General features: G+C 41.3%; 1 protein-coding gene across 1 annotated transcript; it reads right to left on the bottom strand.

Annotated features, from left to right (window-relative positions):
- Nucleotides 1-1,640: 1,640 nt before the first annotated feature.
- DAPL1 (death associated protein like 1) lies at nucleotides 1,641-21,827 on the bottom strand. The gene is made up of 4 exons (XM_038584590.1): nucleotides 21,699-21,827; nucleotides 12,771-12,858; nucleotides 10,313-10,373; nucleotides 1,641-1,926 (listed from the first exon to the last, which is right to left on the bottom strand). The coding sequence occupies exons 1-4, from the start codon at nucleotides 21,754-21,756 to the stop codon at nucleotides 1,810-1,812; spliced, it is 324 nt and encodes a 107-aa protein (XP_038440518.1). The 5' UTR covers nucleotides 21,757-21,827; the 3' UTR covers nucleotides 1,641-1,809.
- Between the last annotated feature and the right edge of the window lie 801 nt (nucleotides 21,828-22,628).

Genomic DNA, 22,628 nt, shown 5'->3' with positions numbered 1-22,628 from the left:
CTCAGGTCATGATCTCAGGGTCCTGGGATGAAGCCCCATGTCTGGCTTCCTGCTCAACAGAGAGCCTGCTTCTCCTTCTCCCTCTACCCCTCCTCCTGACTTGTGCTTTCTCTCTCTCAAATAAATAAATGAAATCTTAAAAAAACAAAACAAAACAAAACAAAAAAACTAGTAAAGGGCAGAAGTAGAACCCTAGTCTTCTAATCTCAGTCCAGTTTTCCAGCTAATTTCCATCAACCTATTTATACTTTGCTACTGTCCTCTGGGGAGTCATGGCTGACCTTGAACTTCTGTGCATTTACAAGAACAAGTGAGCCTTGCAACACTTACCTTTCTGGAATATTTCTGACAATGGTCCAGAGGACTGGGAACTGAGCTAAGCCAAAGTGAGATGGTTAGGACTGTCTTATCGATTCATGCTGGCACTGTCTGAAGTCTCGATATTGCCTCAAACAATTTTCTTATTTCTGAAAAAGAGCCAAACAATGCAGGGGAAGGAGCAAGATGCATCAGCATGACTACTGGACTTTAGCCAAGTGCTTCTGGAGTTCCAGGAATTGGAGATAGGCATGGCACCAGGTCACACTCCAAGGGTTATCAACCTATAACATGATGGACTAGAGTACTGACCACTTTCCTGGGTCACGACAAGTGCTAATTGTTGGAGAGCATTATTAATGAGGGGTGTAGGTGGTGGAACTATAAGTGACAGCTAAGCTTTGTGGATAAAGAATGTGGTTGTGCCCTACCATCACCTGAAGATAGCCTTGGCTATTCACATGTGAGTAGATGAAGACCGTGTGTGTGTGTGTGTGTGTGTGTGTGTGTGGTGGAGGGTAGGACAGCTAGAGCATAGGGTCAGCTATGGCAACACTTTCCTTCCCCTGCCCATCTCCAATTAAAACCAATGTCTTTACCCTAACCACAGTGCCCTGTAGCATCATGACCCCCGTGGTTCTAGAGCATGAACTTTGTGAGAGACCCTGAACAAATCTCCTCCTGAAACTATAATTCTTTTTTTTTTTTTTAAAGATTTTATTTATTCATTCATGAGAGACACACACACACACAGAGGCAGAGACACAGGCAGAGGGAGAAGCAGGCTTCATGCCGGGAGCCCGACGCGGGACTCTATCCCGGGTCTCCAGGATCATGCCCTGGGCCGAAGGCAGACGCTCAACCACTGAGCCACCGAGGTGTCCCTGACACTATAATTCTACCTCTCATCCTTGATTGTTCTACAGAGGAGAATATGTTTGTAACACATCTGAGTTTTTCATTTTCCCTCAGCAAACCTTCAAAACAAACTACGTATCAATGTGGGGACCTGGAAACAACATTTCATCTCTAGTGAAAGCTTGAGCATCTTAAGACAAACACACTGGGAAGAATCAGTCCTCATGTTTGCATAGACTATTGGCCTTTGCAGAGCTCGGAGCATTCCTTTCTGACCTCTGTCCTTCTGAGAGAACTCACTGTGGGTGGAACAGCTCGGGGTCAGCAACAAGGAGAAAGGAGCTTATCCTGGGAGGTGGAGTGGAATACTCAAGTACTCTGGACTCTCCACTTATCCAACAGAATTACATATGTAAGCATCAGCGGGATCCTGACCTGGACCAAAATGAGGCCTGAGAATGCACTGTATTTATAATTTTGGATGCTTTATTATCTAAAGTCAAAAAGAGAAGATACAAAAGCAGTTTTATTTACCAAGGGAGGGCACTAGGCCTATGGAAAGTTTTGGTCCTTTTTGCTAAGCTGTCAGATGTTGCAGGCAGTTGGCCAGACGGCTGTGTTTTACGTCCCGGCTTAACATTTTCGAGGCTGCTGAATAATGTAGATCCTTCTCAGTGGAGTGACCTTCTCCAGAGCAGGTCTGGGTTTTTGATGTGCCATGTGCACCACTGCTGGAAATTTATGGCTGAGCTAAAGGTGAGAAGGAAAGAAAAAAATAAGCGTATTGGATTTTTTTGGTCATGAAGTATTAGAGTAGCAGAGAGCGATGCAGTTGGTCCGAGGAGTTTCACAGTTTTGCTTCTTTCTTTCATACATCTTTTTCCCATACCACCTCCAGCTCTGGGCTCACACATGTATGCATTCACCTCGGTGTCTCTCGTTAGCTTGTTTCTGATTTTGAAAACTATAAACTATACTATATACAAAATAATAAAAAAATACATGTGCATTTATATGTATGTTTTGAAGTGACTTTTTTTTTTTTTGAGATTTCATTTATTCATGAAAGACACAGAAAGAGAGGCAGAGACACAGGCAGAGGGAAAAGCAGGCCCCACGCAGGGAGCCTGACACAGGACTCGATCCCAGGAATCCGGGATCATGTCCTGAGCCAAGGGCAGATGCCCAACTGCTGAGCCACCCAGACGTCCCTGAAGTGACATGTTTAAAGGTAGAAATGCTTAATTATATCTCATTAGTCCTTTAACGAGTATTTGGCCCTAGCACACACATATATGGATCACTACATTCTGAGGAGGCTATGGGGACACCAGAGAAGGTCCTGCAGGGGAGGAACACCTTCATTGTCAACAGACCAGAAATAAGGAACCAATGAAAGAAGTTGAGAAGAGTTAGGGTCAGGTGGTATGTTGAAGTGTGTGAAATGGCTGTTTTTGTAGGTCAAGAATGGTCCAATATTGGCAATTTCACATGGTTCAGTCTCCAAAGCCTGGCACGAAGAAAGCTGAAGAGTGATTAATTAGTAGCTTCAGGTTACAAACTTCTTATTAGTCATCCCCTGGATGACATCTGTGAGGAAAAGTGGCTTTCAATGAACACGGACTGAAACTTTGGACATTAAGAGGAATTTCACATGGAACCAAGAGACTTTATGGAATTTCCACTAAGGAGAGCTTAAGATGGAAAGATGTCCAGTGCCTTAAGCAATTCGGATGTAGTCTTCCTAGGAGAATTTGGACCCAGTGACCTTTTGGGCCCATTCCAGTTCTTGGTTTCTAAGCCGAGCGATGCAACAGAAAGATACCTAAGGACACTTACCTTAGCCAGCAAGGGAGGGGTGCCTCAGCTCACCAGGAATTTAACTTGTCACTGCAGAACTTAGATGCCCTTGCCCTGACACTCAAGTTAAATAACCGGGGAGATAAACTGCGCGTGACCCCAGGCATCACATTGTTTATAGTTGTTCGGGCTCTTCTAAGCCAGGGAAAACATATGTGCCTTCTATCTCTTCTCAAATGTCCCTGAGCTCTGGGCACACAGCATTCCCTTTCATGTGGAACTTGACTCCAGAAAGTCCTTTCTTCTTGGTCTTAAAAAATTAAACACAGTGGAAGGATATACCCTCAAGTGTTAACAATGATTATCTCTGAGGAATTACGGGCAATCTCCAGTCTTCTTTACTTTGCCTGTCAATATTTTTCTAAAAATTTTTCTTTTACAATGAGTATACAGAAGTAATATAATAATTAAACCCAGGGATGGTCTCTGCTGGAGTTCTAGCAGGAAGGAAAAAACATAATCGGGGTATGGGTCATAAATGTTGCTTTAGAGTAAAAAAAGAGCCAATGCCTTTTTTTGGTCAGGTCAATTATCATTGGGCCACATGACATGTTATAGTGGGGTAAGGGCAGTGTGTTTTGTTTTTCTTTTAACATTAGAACTAAAAGGAAACTTAAGAGGCCAGTGACTTCAGGGGTATCTCTAGTGTCAACTAAAACAGATGGATTATGTCAGGTTCGCTCTACACCACATAGAAGAGATTACAGGTGGGAGGAGCACCCTGCCAGGTTACTTCAAGTCCAACACAAGGTGAAGGGGGTGAGAAAGGAAATAGGTGATTCTGACATAACAGAAATGTGGGCAAGTAGCCAAGGGGAGATGGGGCAAGAGGACAAGTCGAGGCGGCGGAGACGAAGCCACAGAATTGCCTGTTGCTCTGAAGGCACGAAAGCCACCACGGCAGGGGTGAAACAGGAGGGGGAGGGTGGCACCCACTCATGACCTGACATCTTTAGGCTTATCTCTGCACTTCAGAGGCTGCAATTTTTTTTTTTTTACTACTTAAAATTTTTTTAAATCCACATGACAAAATTTCCCATTTCAACCATTTTTAAGCAAACAGTTTAGCTGCATTAAACACATTTACATTGTTGGGCAACCATCCGTACTATTCACCTCCAGAACTTTTTCATCACATCGAACTGAAGCTCTGTGTCCTTTAAATAGTAACTCCTCACTCCCTCCTCCCACCTTCCAGCCTCTGGCAACACCTTCTCTGTCTGTCTCTGACTTCTGACTTCCAGGTATCGCATATAAGTGGCCTCAGGCAAGATTTGTCCTTTCCTGTCTGGCCTCTTTCGTTTCTCTTAATGCCTTCAAGGCTTACTCATGTGGTAGTTAAGTGTCTGAATTCCCTTCCTTTTTAAGGCTGAATAATATCCCACTGACTGTGTAGATACCACATTTTGTAGGGATATGTAATGATGATAGGACGTTGGACGTTTGGGTCGTTTCTACCTTTTGACTATTGTGAATAAGGCTGCTATGAACACTGGTGTACAAACAGCTGGTCAAATCCCTGCTTTCAATTCTTTTGAGTATATACCCAGAAGTGGAATCGCTGGATCATATAATTCTATGTTTAATTTTTTGAGGAACTGCCATATTGTTTTTTACAGTGGCTGTACCATTTGATGTTCCCATCATAATGCACCAGGGTTAAGGGTTACATTTTCACTAAGACATTTAAGAGAGGTCCTGAAAGTTCTGCTCAACTGCCTTTCAGTAAGGGACTGCTGCAGATCGGAATGAACGGGAGGCTGTCCCTGGGGCCGGTCGGTTGGCCATCTGTGAACTGATCTGGGAACGTTTAGGGGGAAAAAAAAATCAACAGGATTGAGAAGGAAGTGGAAATAATTCTGGCAAAGATAACAGCCTTAGGGAAACTGCCTATAATTATTAAATTACAAATGCACAGGTTTTAGGGAGCTAGTAGCAGGGCTGTACAGCAACTCTTGAATATATAATAAGGCAGTCAAGTTCTCTTTCTCATATGCTCCAATCCCTCAATTAGGATCACCCTAATGTTGAAGGATTTGGGGGTTGTGGATGGAGAGTCTATAAAGTCTTCCACCAGAACTGATGAAGCTGTAAGTAAAACGGTCAACTTCTCAATGCCCTAATAAATTCTTTGCTGTAGATTTTGTATCAATGGTGATAAGAAGATTTTTCAAGCTGGAACTAGAAATAAGTAGGAATAGCTTTCCAGAGTACAACTTCCAACCAGCTGTGTTTCAAGCTGGCATCTGAAATTTCAGAAGCTTTGGATTTTTCATCATTAGTCTTTATAAAAGGACAGGGTTTGTAAAAAGAAAGGTGTTTCTTGTCTGATTCATTAGGATAAGAGAATCTAGGGTAACCCCGTAAGAGAAAGAATTCAAGGCTGGTGTATTTATAAGGATTTGTCTTGCTGTGACTCCATCACAGAAGGGGCAACATATTGAACTTGAAAAGCTGATCAGTAGAAATTCCCACGTGGAGAATCTACCTTCATCTTGGGTAACTTTGACCTCAGAACCTATAGTTTTAGTTTCAGAGAAAAAAAGCGAAAGAAGTATAATAAAAGTCTTTACGATTGGAGCTGTGAAAGAAATTCTAGATGCGAGGAAATCGGTGGCAGGTTTTGTTTAAGAGGCTGAAGCTAGGTAGTATTAGCAGACAGGCAGCTCTTCCATTCATCTTTCCAGAGTGTTAACTTCCAACTTGAATGTTGGCACTTAGATTTCTACACCCCGTTAAGCAAAAGGCTTAAAACAAAACATTCAGCTCGAGTCAATGAAATTCAAGGATCCTCCTACGGTGATGTTAATCTACAGAACAAGAGAAACCTTTTTAGATTTGCAGATGCCTCTGATAGTTTCCGCTCCCTCAGGATCCCATTTCACACACTTCTCACTAAGTGTGGTGGTGGTGACACATCTGGCAACTTGAAAAGTGGCCCCAACTTTAACTAGGCTTCAACCTCCCACCTCCTCCACACCATAACCCAACCTTGTTCCTAATGCTTCATTCAATTGGCCGCTTTCACATTCAGAGAAGCTTCACAATTATTGCCAAATATCACTTCCATCACTGTCTAAAGAATTATATTTGGCAGTATCATCCTCTCTCACTCTCTGCCTTAAAAAAAAAAAGAAAAGAAAAGATTAAATGAACGACCATAAATCTCAGAGGAGCTACACGACTTCTAAAAGGTCAAACAGCCTTGAAGGAGCTGGTGGAACTTGGTCCGAGACTGGTTCTCCCAGATTTTTAGCCCAGAGAGTTTTGGGGTTACATAACCCCTTTTCTGCAGGAATATCATGATATATGGCCTGTCACCAGGCAACATGAACCCTCTCATTATGTAGAGCTGAGAGAGGCAGGGAGGGCTGATTGGAGAGGGAAGGAGAGAAGGAGAAAAGTAGTGAGAGAGGTCTGCATGCAGGGAGGAGATGGGGGAAATACTAGGAGGGGAAAAATTCAGACTGCTTCCCACTTAGATTCATACAGTTCCAAGCTTTGGGGGATTGTTTTCCAATCTCCCAAATCTCAACCCCTAAGCTGATTTTAAAGTAGGGTATCCAGAGATGAATAACATGGATAGAAATTTCTTTATTTTTCTTGCCATGTTTCAGTGGTTGATGAGCTCTTATGAATAGGACTGTCCTCTTACTGCCTTACACTCTTTTTGAGAGAGAGACAGAGAGTGTGCACATGTGTGTGAGCGGGGGGCGGGGGGGCAGAGGGAGAGGGAGAGAGCTGATGGGGATCTCGATCTCACAACCCTGAGATCATGACCTGAGCTGAAATCAAGAGTCGGACGCTTAACACACTGAGCCACTCAGGCGCCCCCCTACCTTAGACTCTTAAGTTCTTACATTCATATGAGAATTAACATGAGTTCTTGGAACTAGACATAATCCTAGGGCAGTAATATTCATTCTGAGGGCAAGAATGAATATTACATATGCAGAGGATGTGACCCTCATTTCTGATACTGCATTTCTTCTGCATTCTTCTTCTTGTATATTGTTAGGTCTTCATGACAATATTGTGAGGGGAATGGTAATGCTGGTGAAAATCCATCAGCAGATATCTATATTTACATTTCTCTATCTTTTATATATCTTGATTTTTTTGTATGAGGCAGTATAGTTTATGCATTTTCTTCATTTAAAAATTAAAGTATAATTTATCTACAGTAAAATATACCCTTTTTAGTGTACATTTATATGACTTTTCACAAATACAAACATCTGTGATCAAAATCAGGAGATAGAACCCTCAATCCCCCAAATTCTATCCTGTCCCTTTCTGGTCAGCCTCTCCTCCCAGCTCCTGACAACCACTGATCTCAAGAGATCTGTTTTTTAAAAGGCATTGGTCTTTCTATCCCAAATTGATCTTTATTATAAAATCTTACTTAGGGGTACCTGGGTGGCTCAGTGGGTTAAGTGTCCAACACTTGATTTTGGCTCAGGTCATGATCTCCGGGGTCAAGTGATCAGCCCTAGCTTAGCACAGAGCCTGCTTAAGATTCTCTCTTTCCTTCTGCCCCTCCCTCCCCTACCACCTTGTGTGCTCTCTCTCTCTCTCTCTCCCAAAAAAATAAAAAATTAAAAAAAAAAGTCTTATTATGCTTCAGGTTGAATTATGGGTTCAGGGGGCATTTTTCTTAGTGGTAAGAAAACAATTGATCCCATCAAGTACCATATTCAAGATAGTTATACATGGTGATCTTGGACTTGATTTTGTTGCGGGTTTCTTATACTTTGCCTGGGATTTCGAGTGATGTCCTGTAGGATACTGCCCTGGGAATAGAAGCTAACACTTACAAGGGCTAATTGCACCTGGCCCTGCTAAGTACTTTGCATATGTTCTATAATTTCATTTTATTCTCATAATATGTCTGTGAAATGGATACTTTAACCACATTCCCGTTTACAGATGAGGAAACAGAGGCATAGAAAAGGCAAGAAATGTCAATGACAGAGCCAGTGGGAAACACATCTGATGTCTGACGTCAGCCCTGTTCTAACCAGTAAACTATGCAGTCTTAGCCACAGTCCCACTGCAGTAAACATTGAATTCAGTGTTAAAGTTGTTTGTTTTGTTTTTTAGATTCTTAAAAACATTTATTTATTTGTCAGAGAGAGAGAGCAGAAACAGGGGGAATGGCAGGCAGAGGGAAAGGGAGAAGCAGACTCCCTGCTGAGCAGAACCTCCCACCCCCCAGGACCCTGGGATCATAACTTGAGCTGAAGGCAGACGCTTTAACAGACTGAGCCACCCAGGTGCCCCTGTTTGTTTTTTTAAATAGGTACAGTTGCTGTTAAAAATATTTGTAACAACACACCATCTCAATGTTTTCTTGTGGTTTACAAATACAACTTGTTATTATCGCTGTTGATTTTTCTTTTAATCTGTGAAATAAGGAAGTGTTATTTTTAACTGAAAGGAAGAGAACTCCTCCATGTGAAGACATAAGCACCTATGTCTATAAAAAGCAATATAGACTCTGGCACTGTAACTAATACATGGCATAATCAACTTCGACTGACCACTCTCTTTAAACATTTTATTTTGGGTTCACATATATTCTAGAGGAACATGTCTAATCCCTCCAGTTCCACTTACAACTGTGAACAGTCTGGCCCCTGCGGAAGAGGCGTCTGGTGGGCAGGTGCAGGAGGATGTGGGATGCAGAAGCTGGCAGCCTGTGTTGCTCTGACAGGGCACCATTCATCCCTGCCCTACTTCTAAATCCAGGAAGGCAAAGAGTTGTTTATGACCTCACCTCGAATCTATTTGTGGAAGAACCAAGCCCCCCACATTAGAAGGCTTTGTAGCGGTAGCCTATAATCGAGATCTTGCCTTGTACTGGGACACCTGGCTGGCTCAGTCAGTAAAACATTGGACTCTTGATCTTGAAGTTGTGAGCTTCAGCTGCATGTTGGGCATGGAGATGACTTAAAAACAAAAACAAAAACAAAAAAACCTGCCTAGTACCATCTGCCTTGTTATATCCCATGAACTTCAGGCACAGCTGTTTATTTCGCTGCCACAGAACCAGTGCTACTCACCAGAACAGAGCACAAACAGGTTACTCTGTGCCAGGCACTGTTCTAAGAGCTTCACATGTACAAACTCACTTATTCCACATAAGTGAAATATATACTCTGGGAAATATATACTGGGAAATATATACTCTTCCTTATCTCCATTTTTAAAAAAAGTGGGTTCCGTACCCAGCACGTGGCCCAAAGTGGGGCTTGAACCTGAGATCAAGACCTAAGCTGAGACCAAGAGTTGGATGCTTAACCGACTGAGCCATCCAAGCGCCCTTCCTTGTCTCCGTTTTACCAAGGACTTATCTAAGGCACAGTATAATTTGCTCAAGGTCATAGCAATAGCAGGTGGAGGAGCTACTACTAGATGGAGGCCCCAGAGGTCCAGCTGCTCAGTTTCTGCTCCGACCTTTTCCAGGCCCCTGATTTTTGGCAGCAACAGCTAGTCTTCCTTCTATAAATTATGCACAGTCCTGTCCCTTCAATTAATGTGAGAGCAGCAGAAAGAGTGGTTATTTGTTGCTTTAAATGCAACTTATCTGCCCTGTAGGAGTAGAATAAGGACTCTTATTTAGTTTACCTACAAAACTTAAAAACAAACTAGTAAAACCAAAGCACTGTTGCTCTGGTAAGAGTTTTCTGAGTTTCTGGAGCTACTTAGAAGAAACACAAGATATAGAAATAAAAATAGCAATAGCCAACCACCTTCATAAACAGATGTTACTGGATAAACCCAGCCGGGGCCCAGCGTGCCTCCAGCCCTAAAACTGTGCAACCCTCCACCACCCACCTTCACCTCAAATCAGATATTTCCTTGTGGGTATGCAGTGGTGGGGAGGAAGGCCCCAAACTACTGACTTCCCAATACACAGGCTGCTTTTTTCTAGAAATAGGCCATGAGAAATGAGATGCCACTGAGAAATATTTGGGATGGCAGAGTAAAACGCTGCCAGCTTGGTGTCATGATTCTTGCGTTGTTTTCTATCTTATTTTTGAAATGCTTTATTAAATAGACACTAGGAATTTGGGAGAAACAGCTTTTCTCACCAAAACCTCTTTGCGGTCCTTGGACTGAGAGCAGATTCTTTCACAAGGATGGCAAATCTCTGAGCTGGATAAAAGCTCAGTGGTCAGTGTTCGTTCACCCAGGGAGCCCCATGTGATGGATAAATACTGATTGGGAGCATTCCATGGCGGGGGGTCTCACCTGCACCCCAAAGCCTCACCTTCTCCAGTGTGTCATTCAGAGTATCCATGGCCTGGAGTTTGGCAACACTTGCAATGGTACTGTAAAGAGGAAACAAAATGTCATATAGGACCTGAAAACCTTCCCACTAAGGAGGCTACATGGTTTATACAAGGACTATCTACTTGGCCTTTAAGTTTTTACTCTGTGTGGCAATATCTAGAAGAAAAAACAATTCTACTTCTGTGCGCCCATGTGCTACAAAAATCTTTGTAGGCCACGTTATTATTATGAGGCTATTTTTCTTTTCTCTTTCCATTGGAGTATATAGCTTGGTGACTATTCACAACTAGTCAAACCAGCCCGCCCTAAGGAAAACCACTACCTGACTTACAGCTCTGCAGTTTGGCTGTTTCTGTACTTCATAAAACGAGTCACGCAGCATGTACTCTTTTGTGTCTGGCTTCTTTTTCTCAGGCCAGTTTATTTTGTAGGAGAGCGTCAATCAGGGCTGAGCCTTCCTTCTTGATGGAAAATTTGTACTTGGCTTTATCTATCTATCTATCATCTATCTATCTATCTATCTATCTATCTATCTATCTATCTATCATCTATCTATCTATCTATCTATCTATTTATTTTCTGGATGGTTGGTGTTGGTTAGTAGTAGTTATTAGGAAATGGACATAGATTGCTGATACTTAGAAATTTATTTCCTCTGATACATTTTGCAAAAGCCATTCTCCAACAAAATGTAAGGAGTGATGTCTGTCCATGAAAATGAGGCCCTCGTGTCTCCTGCATACACTCCCGAAGCAGAGGGAGTGCTTAACCAACCAACAGCAGGGGTGAATGAGGGTAGAGCTAATGAAGCTTCAGCTTCCGAGCCTCCTCCTGCACCTGTTCCTTCCCCAGCAGGCATGTTCCTAGCCCTTTCATATCTGTGATGTTTTACTATTTTTCTTTAAAGTGGCCCCCAAATCCTATATGCATCAGGCCCTACATACCTATATCTATTGCTGGTAAATAGGATGAGGGGGGGGAGAGAGCGAGAGCAATTTCTTGCTGTTTATGTTGTACAGTGGTTCCATTCTCATCTTTTAATGACTATTAGACAACAATGGAGTTTTTAAAGATGGTTCCAATCACCACTTTATTACTCTCTGGTCACCTCTTCCCACATTGTTCAGCTGACGTTAGAATTCATAGTAAGTCCCCATTTCCTGAGGTGCAGAGAAATGAACGACTTGTCCACTGGCTGCCAGCTGGATGTCATTTCCAAGCCATGACTTTTTAGTTTCCGAGCCCCTGGGCCAGGCATGTTAATCAGGATGGCAATAAACAGGGTTTAGGCTTGAATCAGGTTTTAGTAACAAAACCAGCTTGCAGTTCCATCACAATCTGGTGTCATTTCAAGTGCTTTCTGTATTCTAAGAACTGTCCTAGATGCTGGGTCAAAAGATAAATAATATGTGACCCCTACTGCTGAGGATTTACAGCCTTTGCCTTTCATTATGTGCTAGTTATATTCTGGTATCAGAAGAAACAAACATTTATTGGTAATGAGGAAGATGAGCATTTCATTTTAAAGTGGAACAAATCCTTAAAAAATTCCCATCCCAGATATTGGGAAAAAAACTTGAAAAGTGATTTAAATACATTTTTATATGAAAGAGCCAGAGAAATTCTGTAGTCTCTTTCCCTCTGCATTCCCTGAGACTATTATTAATTCTTAAGGATGCATCCTGAACATCCTCTAACTGACTCCATTAGAATCACTCTTCAACTCATAGGTGGAAACCATCTGGAAATTGTCTCTGAAGTGCCCCCCTTACCTCATTGGAGGAGCCAGTTTTGCACATTTCTTTCTTTTTGAACACAGTTATTTTCTTTAACCACAGTCCAATGATTGGACCATTCGTGCACTTGCCCAGCCCACAGCTCTCTGCTTAGCTCTGAGAATGGTGCCTTTTGTCAAGGTTACAGCCGAGGGAGCAAGGGAGAAACAACTTCAGTATCTATATGCCTTCGGGCTATGTCAAATAGAGTGGCCATTATTTTCTAAATAATTGAGTGATAGATTTAAAACAAACTAAGAAAAAGAACATTTATTTTTAATTCATAAGATTTGCTGCAGCAGAAAGCATATTATGAAAACAGGGCAGGCTTACGGACACTATTTTAAAGGCTAATATGAAGATAAGCTAACAGAACAGGAGTCAGGTTGGGATGAAATTGGGATTGTGCTTTTTAAGTACAAAACAGCTGGGTTGGCTGCAGAGAGGAGGAGGATGTGGGTGGTGAGGGGGCCCAGAGAGAGTCTTCCAGAAGACAGCCCCGTCACCACTGCTTCTTAGCTGGCTGCCCCTAACCCTGTTCAGCAAAGGCCTAGGGAGCATTGGTCTGTCTCAAATTGCAGGGAGGCTTCTGACTTCTGGAAGCAGAGTTACTCAAAACAACTTGAGGTGATGAAGGAGAAGAAATTAAGTAATCCCTACCTTGTTTTCTCTAATCCTGTTTTTTTGGTATGTCTCTCCATGACACCAATTTCTTGTTTCTTGGGAATGCGCATTCCTCCAGCCTTTACTATAAACAAATAAGCAACACACAGGAGTTTTGGTTAGAATAGAAAGGGTAGGCTTGCTTTTGTTGTTTGAGGTATGAATTAGATTTGAAAAGAATTTTAGTACTTTCTGAGGATTGAAACTTTTATCTAAATCAACACAATGAAGCATTACCTTGAACTGAATAGAAGAAATAATATTGTGTCATGCAAACAAGGTAGGGAAGGGGAGAAGGGTTGAGGGCTGCTTGTTTATGTTCAGAGAGCAGGACCTGAGGCTAAACAAAGCAGCAGAGGTTTACATCTTTGGGTTGGGGAGGAGAAGGGCCACGTACTCTCCTAGGCATTTCACTGAAAACCATTTTTTCTTGTTATCAAACCAATTACTCTCTTTAGGGTAGCAACAGACCATTACAATGTGACCCTCTTGTTTTCCCACAAGATTAAAGTTTGTGCAAGGCTTGCATTTTTTTTTTTCTTTTCAACTAAAGCATTCAAAAGCACAGATTCCGAGAGACAAGCCAAAAGTCAGGGCATGCGGTAGTAACAGGCGTTTAATTCAAGAGAGATGCTTCTGATCCCACTGGAACCCCACCTTCCCATCCCAGACCCCCAAACCTCTGGACTTTGGTCAAACTCAGATGTTCTAATGAGTAATTAAACTACATTAATAATCCTGCCATTCAGGAGATAAATTAGTGTTAATCAGGCTACAGATGACCTAACAGCAATTCAAGTGTTTAACAATGTCAGATGAAATCAATTTTTGAAAAAGAACAACCCATTTCAGATTGCAAGTCGAAGCAAATACTTCTTTCTGTTCCCAGGAAATTTGCTCATCTAAAATCTGACAAGCTCAAATGAGAAAAAGCTAAATGGACATTGATGTGTTTGAACCTGTTAATTCTTTTTATGGAAATGTCAAATTGGCCATTTCTAAAACTAGCTCCAATAAAGTGAAAAGTAAAGAAAATCTATTCTATTTCTCAATGTGCTTATCAATTTGACACTATCATGGTTCTTTAAGAATTATTACATATTCTGTTGATTTTTGTAAAACATGCATAAGGCACATAATTCAGAAAGCATGAAGGATCTGCAGTCTCCATCCCACCAATATTTCCAGCGTCTATTCATTTCCCTTGACGCTAATGTTACATGGGTCTGTGTGCACATCCAGATATTGTACAGGTTGTTCTTTTTCAAATGGCAGCATAAAATACACATTGTTCTGCATCTTGTTTGTTTATATTTTTCATACAATCATAAACTTTGGAGTAAATTCCCTATCTATCCAAATATAGAGAAATGTATTGTTCTTTTTAACATCTGCTTTAGAATTTCATTATGTGAACGTTCTGTGTTTACTTAGCCAATTCCCAAATGTTGGACATTTCAGATGTTTCTAATTCATTGATGTCACAAACAATGCTGCAATAAATATCCTTTTATATGCATAATTTTGCACAAGTGCAAGGATACCCATGGGATAAATTCCTACAAGAGATCTTGTTAGTTCTTAAGGGTTTGTACATTCTGAATTTTCCCAAGTCTTGCCAAATTGCCCTTCCCAGAGGTTGTACCAGTTTACAACCTCACTAACTATGATGACAGTGATTGTTTCCCCCTACTTCTGGCAACAATAGGAGCTAGAAAATGTTTGGTTTTGTCTACCAATAAGTTAAAAAAAAAAAAAACTTCTTTAATTTGCATTTCTTCCATTTCATTAAAGATTGAGCTTGTTTCTGTGTTTTAGAAGCCATTTCTATTTTCTTTTTATGAACTCAATTTTTTTGGTCCAATTTTTTCTATTTGATTCCTACTCTGATCTATTAATCTCTCTGTCCATTTATGTGCTGTTGCAACTCTATTTTAATGAATGTAGCAGCATATATGTATGTATGTGTATATATATATTTATTAAAGAATAGTTGACAGACAATGATTGCAGCATTGCATGGCAATATCTGATAGAGTTAGTCCTTCTTTGCTATGTTTCCTTTGCAGAATTTCACTAGCTATTCTGACCTATTTTTCCACATGAACTTTAAAATCAGTTTGTCAATTCCTTCCCCAAAAGTCCTGCTGATTATTTTTTAATGGTCTTGTTTTACATTTATAGACTTTTTATTTTATTTTTTATTTTATTTTTTTATTTTTATTTTTTTTATAGTCAGTGGTATTTTTTTAAAAATTTATTTATTTATTAGAGATACAAAGAAAGAGAGAGAGGCAGAGACACAGGCAGAGGGAGAAGCAGGCTCCATGCAGGGAGCCCGACGTGGGACTCGATCCTAGGTCTCCAGGATCCCGCCCTGGACCAAAGGAAATTTATAGACTTTTTAAAAAAGGAAAACTCAAATGTTTATATTCCTGGTGACTCTCTATTCAAGAACATGGTATGCTGTTCCATCTTTTTTTGCGTCCCTCAGTAACTGGTTTGCATAAATCTTAACACATTTACTGTTAGGTTTATTTTCTAAGCATTTTATCTTGGTTGTTACCATTGCTATTACAAATGGAGTCAATTCTTCAATTATAACTCTGACAGATCATTGTTATTATATCATTGATTTTATACCCAGACCTTAATTGAATTCTTATTGTTTGTAATAGTTTTTTTGTTGATTCTCTTAGGTTTTTCAGGTAAAAAAAAAAAAAATACAACCTGTAAGGAATTATAGCACTACTTCCTGTAGAATAATGTTAAACAGTTGTGGTGATTAACATCTTTATTATCCTAATTTTTAAGGGATTGCTTTTAGTGTTTCCCCATTAAGTATGATGCATACTTAGGTGGATACACACACATAGCCACACGCACACAAATATATATATATGTGTGTGTGTGTACATATTTATGTATTTTTTCATATTAAGGAAATATTCTTCTATTAGTATTTCACTGGGCTTAAAAATTATAAATGCCTTTTTAGCATTCATGGATATGATCCATGGTTTTTGTCCTTCATGTGGTTACTTACAGTAACAGATTAATGGATATCTTACTATCAAACCATTCTTGCATTCATAAAATAAACTCTACTTGGCCATTTTGAATCACCAAGTTGTGTTTTCATTGATTATAAAAGCTTCTCATTAGAATTTTTGTAATATTAGATGAAGTCTAGGAAAAGCATGCTATTTTTACACATGGTCTGCTTTAAATTCATACACATAGACAGAGAAAGACACACATTATATGAGAAAAAGGCATACCAAATAATCAGTAACAGAAATCAAATGATGTGAAATCATCTTTGGGACAGCCATGGAATGTAGATGTGAGATAAACCAAAGTATAGCTTTTCCAGGAAGACTGAGGAGGGAGTGCCTCGTGTGAGGGGTGGTGGTGTTCACAGCACTGCTCACTGTCTCTTGAACTGAGAGGAGTCATACAGGAGGTCTAGAGCTTGGGCCTTCAGTACCTCTCCCAACTGTATTTTTCTTTCTCCTTGTGACAAATGCGTTTGAAATATGGAGTGCTAGAACTATTTTCTTATTAATACTCCTTGTGTTTTCCCTGCTGCTATTGTTTCTACATAGTTTCATCTATATGGACTGATTATTATCACCAACTATAGGAATAAATGTGTTGGGCAGCCCGGGTGGCTCAGTGGTTTAGTGCCGCCTTCAGCTCAGGGCATGATCCTGGAGACCCGGGATTGAGTCCCGCATCGGGCTCCCTGCATGGAGCCTGCTTCTCCCTCTGCCTGTGTCTCTGCCTTTCTCTCTCTGTGTGTGTCTCTCATGAATAAGTAAATAAAATCTTAAAACAAAATAAAATAAAATAAAAATTAAAAAAAGGAATAAATGTGTTAATAGTTAAAATAAACAGTAGTTTAAAATGAGAAGCCCTTTGGAATGTTGAGTTCTATGCTATTGATTTGCAAAGACCTTGACAATCTAGAGAAGAGGAGGGGGGCCAGATGAAGAAGGGAGCCATGTCACAGGAGGAACTAGGGTGTCTGGAAGGATCACCTCTGAAGAAGATAGACTCAAGGGAGTGTGGGTGCCATCTTCAAAGACCTGTGAGGCTATCACATGGAGGAGGAATGGCTTCCTGGTGAGGAAATCAGTCGTATTTATTTTATGTTGTTCCAGAGGACAGAATGCAAAGGATCAATGTTCCAGAAAGGTGGAGCCTGGCTACTAGCCTGGCTAATTGGTGTTATTCAAAATGAAGTCGGTTGCCTAGTACAATAGTAAGTCCCTTGGCTCTCAGTGTGTTAAAGAAAAGAAGTCCACCTGCCATGAATAACTCAGGGGGATTTGGGGGAGTTTGCTAGAAGTTGAACTAGATGACCTTCATCATCAAGTCTTTGCCTCCAAAATAAAATCACTCCTCCCTTTGAAAAGAATATAAGGCACTGAATAGAGAAGTAAATGCCAAAAGAATTTTTTTTTAATATTTTATTTATTTATTTATGAGAGACACAGACAGAGAGAGGCAGAGACATAGGCAGAGGGAGAAGCAGGCTCCCTGTAGGGAGCCTGACGTGGGACTCGATCCCGGGACCCCAGGATCATGACTTGGGCCGAAGGCAGGCGCTAAACTGCTGAGCCACCCGGGTGTCCCCCAAAAGAAATTTAAAAATTTATTATTAGGCATATTCCTAAGAATGATAAAACAGAGATATTTGAGGGGAAATTAAAAATCATCCTAGAAGATTCCTACTTTCGTGTAGGAGACTCTGATTCCTCTCTGTGATGGGGCTCTATGCTCTAACTCATTGATTTAGGAAGCATAAGTAAACCACACACACCTTGGATATCCAGACACTGTTCTCATATCAAACTTGTTCTGGTAGGTAATTTGCTTGGTCAGCCATGTACAGTAGAAAGACACAGAAGATAATATCCCCATATTCTAGATGGATAGACTAAGAACAAATTAAGGCTCCCAGTACTTGGGGTGACTGAACCAGATGGAACCAGTTTGTGGGAGGGTCATCTTCAAAGCTCTGCTGGGAACACTAGTCACACTAGTCTCTGGAATCTAGATAAACCATTGTAAATAAATATTTACAATTCAACACAAACAGATACTTGCCCATGTTCCATATACCAGATAGGTTCAACTCACAAGAACTCTTCAAAGTTTCACTGTGTCTAACTTTGTTTTCTCAAAATTGCAATAATTTACACAATTCCGTGTATGGAACTATATTCCCTTTGAACTTCTATAGACAGACCAATCAGAATTGGGCAAGGTAAAATATGAACTGATTTAACATTTTAACATTTTTTGGGGTATAAATACATAAGACTTTAAGCAAAATGAATTAGAGATAAAAATGTAAAAGAGAGAGATGCCTTTCTGTGGTTTCATTAGAAAGTCTAAATTTCTGTGAGGAAAATGAACCTTTGCTTTCCTGCCTCTGAATAAATGTTATACTCTTGTGGCTAGTTTTGTAGTTTATAACTTTGCAAAAACAGGCCCTTGAGTTTAGAATGCTGTATAATAATTTTCCAGTTAAGATTTTCCAGACAAAAATTTTTGGTAGAGGAGAGTCAAGATAAAGAAAGACACATCAGCCTGCAAAATAAGCTTTTTTTTCCTTCACTAATCAGTGGGAAATGGATGGGAAAAAGCTGAGTAACACAAAGGTTTGTGCACACTTTGCCTTGTGACTGAGCACTTATACTTGAAGATTTTAAGTAAAAGTTTAGATGTTTGCAAAACATTCACTTTGCACTTACAATTTTTCAGCCCATTTCAAGATGTCAATCAAGACCCAAAAAGTTAGGAAAAGATGGTAAAGTAAAGAGAGAGGGCTTTAGGAGAGCTTTGGCATGGGGCCCACTTTATTTTTCAGATCTCAGCCCCACGGACCCCACTATCTGTGTGGCTTTGGGCAAGTCCCTCAACCTTGCTGACTTTTAGTTTGCTCCTCTGTGAAACAAAGACCACGGCACATCCTGGTCTACAGGGCTGTTGCCATGTCTAGGAAAGCAGCTGGTCTTGCAGTCATCCAAATCCCTGACCCCGTGATGTTTAGGGGAGCCGGTCTCACAACCTCTCCTTGAGCCTTACAGATCAACAACCCCCATTAGTTGACTTGAGTAGATTGGAGTTGAGTGAATTGAGCCTTTGGTGTTTGTTTTAAGTGACACTGACCCTTGGGCATGTCTCCAGACTTTCTTCTCTCTTTAGTGAGCCAGAAAACTGATTCTCTTTGGGGGTTCCATGGTGACCCCTCTGATGGCTTGATTCATTTGACTTAAACCAAATTACAAGGTGCAAGAAATCCAGAAAAACTTGGAAACTCCTGCTCTTTCTAGTTCCTTGCATACTTGGTTTCCTCCTATTACCTTCCATACACATTTTTGGCCATTCATGCAATAGGGTTCTTCTAAACCTGAGAGCGAGGCGAATCAAAAAAAAGCAGAAAATCCAAAGCTAAGCTGGCTAGTGCCTAGGCCACATCATGTTTCATGTAGTCTGTTTCACAGCACACATTGATAACCAGGGCTAACAGAAGCGCAATAGATTACTATACATGAAAGAAAAGCAGCCCAGCCCTCCACACGTAGATGGGAAAGAGTTACAGCCGGTTGACTTCTGAGAGGTTTCATTTTTAACCCTGACGAGGCAGGCCCATGTCCCTTGTCCATTCCCTTCTGCTCCCTTCTGCTCTGACTGCTGGTAGGGCCTCGTGCTGCCCTCCAACATCAGGAGGTCTTGCGATTGGGGAGGATCATTCCTTCTGACAGCCCGTGTTTCACTAGGCCTGCACTTTAAAGAGATTATCAGTCGTGGGCCAGGTGCTTTCCATAGGTGTTCTCCTTTAATCATCATAACCACCTTATAATATCGATGTAATTTATTAGCCCCTGCTTTAAAGATAAGGACGCCTGGGCCCAGAAGTGTGGGATGAAAGCAGAGGTTAAGCCGAAGGTCGGCCCAATCGCAAAGGCAGTGTCAGACCTTTCCCTCCATATCACACCTGCTGCCCACTTTCAGTCATCTCTATATTGCTTATAAAAATCAGGTGAAGCTTCAGTGGAGTTTTGGCAATGGACGATTTTTGTTCCGTGAGTAAAATTTTGAGCCATGGCAAACTGGTTCAGACTTAAAATATGTAGCAAGACAAGCTGAAGGATGAGGTTTCTTTGTTCCCTTGCTCTCAGCGGGGAGGCAAAAGTCTGCCTTCATCTCCATTCTAATTATCCCAAACCTCTTATCTATAGTGTCACAGTTCATAATAATTAATTGTCATGCCAGAGGCATTGTGACATGCTTGATGGAGTCATGGTGTGCTATGTACACAGAGTAATTAGCAATCATTAGTGGTGGGGCAGAAAGTTCCTGGTGGTTTCATTCAAACTTCCATTTGGTTAAGTTTATCTCTGTGTTCTTTGTTCATAAATGTAATTTAGCAAATCAGATTTTAGCTTACCCATTTCATGAAGGATTGGGGTGGAAGTGGTGGGAAGAGAACGTGTTTTTCTTTTTCTTTTCTTTCTTTTTTTTTGGTCTCTCTGTAATGAATGTCTCTTGTAATAATTTGCATGTATAGTTCCTGACCATTAGTTTGCATCATTAACTTTGTTTTATTTTTTTCAGAGAGGGAGAGAGAAGTGAGTGGTTGGGGAGGGGCAGAGGGAGAGAGAGAATCTCAAGCAGACTTCACACCCAACACGGAACTTCAGGTAGGGCTCAATCTTACAATTCTGAGCCAAAATCAGGAGTCTGACGCTCAACCAGTTGGGCCACCCAGGTGCCCCAGCATCATTAACTTTAAATATAGGTAATGTTAACTATGGCTAAATCCAATTACAAATATAAAATGTCAGGAGTCTGCCCCTGGAAACCAGGGCACGGTGTCTAGAATTTGAAGCTCAGAGTTAGTAGTAAAATTCGTACTCTTTTCAGGTGGGCAGCCCACCAGAAAGCTATTGAACCTCTGTGTCAGTGTTTGAAGCTTTCTTAAGGTTATTACCTGCCAGCATCCTCTGCAGCAAAGATGACTAAAATAACCTTGGCTTAGAAGTGCCAAAGCTTACGCCAATAAATAAGGTTCGTAAATGGAGAAAGGCAAGAACAAAGTAGTCAAGATTTTGAGATGTTTCTTGAGGAAAAAAAGAAGGAAGGCAGTTGAAAGAACATAAAACTGGCTAAAAATAGTCTTGCATGCCTCATCCAATCTATATGAGCGTATGGTTAAGTATAATAAAACTAATCTCCATATTTCACAGAGCAGAAGTCAAAAAAAAAAAAAAAAAAAGAATGAGAGAAAAGTGGGTATTTTACAAAACACCTTGATTGCTACCTTCCCTAGTCAGCCCCTCCTGTGCTTGGGTCCATATTAAAAAGTGCCCCTTAGCTTGGTGATGAGGCGAACTACATTATTGATAACACTGCCCAAACCCAAAGCCTGAGGAGAGAGAGAAAATAAAGTTGCTGTCCTCCGTGTGGAAGCTGCTTTGCCTGGGTACTGAGTCAGATGAGGTACAGTCATCCTGGGGTGATGGAGTCTTAGAACTGGAACCTCTTGGGAGGAAGGTTGCCATGGCAGTAAATCAGCATCTTCCAGTGGATGTGTCTCTGCTCACCTCCAGCCAGGGAGGGAAGGTCCAGCCTTAACTATCCCTTTTCACAGGCACCGAATCCCTTATGCCTTCATCTATAATTAGGTTTTAATTCAACCAGGACTTGACAACTCCTCAGGTGGTTTATAAGCAAGCCCAGAAAGTTCTAAGACATAGGAGGAAATCAGGTGGTGTGAAGTTAAAGCAACAACAGGGACATTGCGAACCTCTGCTCTGTGGGGAGGCTGAAGGCGTTGGTGGAAGGAGGAGCAGCAGCAGCAGTGAGACCAGTGCTATCTGCAGGACAGAGGGCAGGTGGGTAGCCTACCTGCAGGAGGATGCCCCCCTTTCAGCGGGGGGAGCAGGACTTGCACTTCACTTGCCATAGCGCGTGCCAGTGCCAGTGCCAAGGCCAGGACGGTGCTCTGGAGGTTGAGTGCCAACTGATGCTGCCCCACTGCAGCCTGGCTTTATACAGGCTGGGGGGCGGGGCCCCTTAAGGGCATTGCTGAGCAGCAACAGGGCTTGTCATCTAGCTTTCTGGGAACCTCCATCACCTTGGCAGGTTTCCTCTTAGAAGAAAACCTTTTTCTTGTTCCCTTTATCTCAGAAAGCAAGGTAGGTGGCTAAGGGAACTCCTATTTTCTTTTGCCAGGGAAGGGGAGAGGATGAATTTCAGTGCATACTTTTCTTTCTAACTCTTCGTCCATCAAGTATGTAAGGTGCATCTACAATGTGACAGGCTCTTTGTCATATGCTGGCACGACAAGGAGGTCAAGATTTTGGTTTCAAGATGTCTGTCGTCTTTCTGAAGGGACAGTTAGAAAACAAAGCACTATGTCTTTGCACCAGCCTTGGCAACTGTAAGCATTCATACTAAGAAAATAATCGGGGATGTGGACAGAGACTTCTGTACAAGAATGGCAATCATGTATTTCTTTTTCTTTTCTTCAGTTTTTAGAATTGATTGGTAGCAATATCAACATCCCCAAATAGGTAGGGACAGTAAGATACAGCCATGTGAATACTATGTTCACATTACATATCCTATTCTCAGATAATATTTAATGATGTGAAGCCTTTCATGATAAGATAGTGAAAAAGTAGGCTAGAATAGGATAGTAGGATAACAATTCTGTTAAAAAGAAAAAGTCCAGGGATCCCTGGGTGGCGCAGCGGTTTAGCGCCTGCCTTTGGCCCAGGGCGCGATCCTGGATACCCGGGATCGAATCCCACGTCGGGCTCCCGGTGCATGGAG

This window comes from Canis lupus, chromosome 36 (assembly GCF_011100685.1).
Source record: "Canis lupus familiaris isolate Mischka breed German Shepherd chromosome 36, alternate assembly UU_Cfam_GSD_1.0, whole genome shotgun sequence".
NCBI classification, from domain to species: Eukaryota; Metazoa; Chordata; class Mammalia; order Carnivora; family Canidae; genus Canis; species Canis lupus.
Note: the sequence above shows the minus strand (reverse complement) of the source record. Positions and strands in the feature narration are given on the sequence as shown.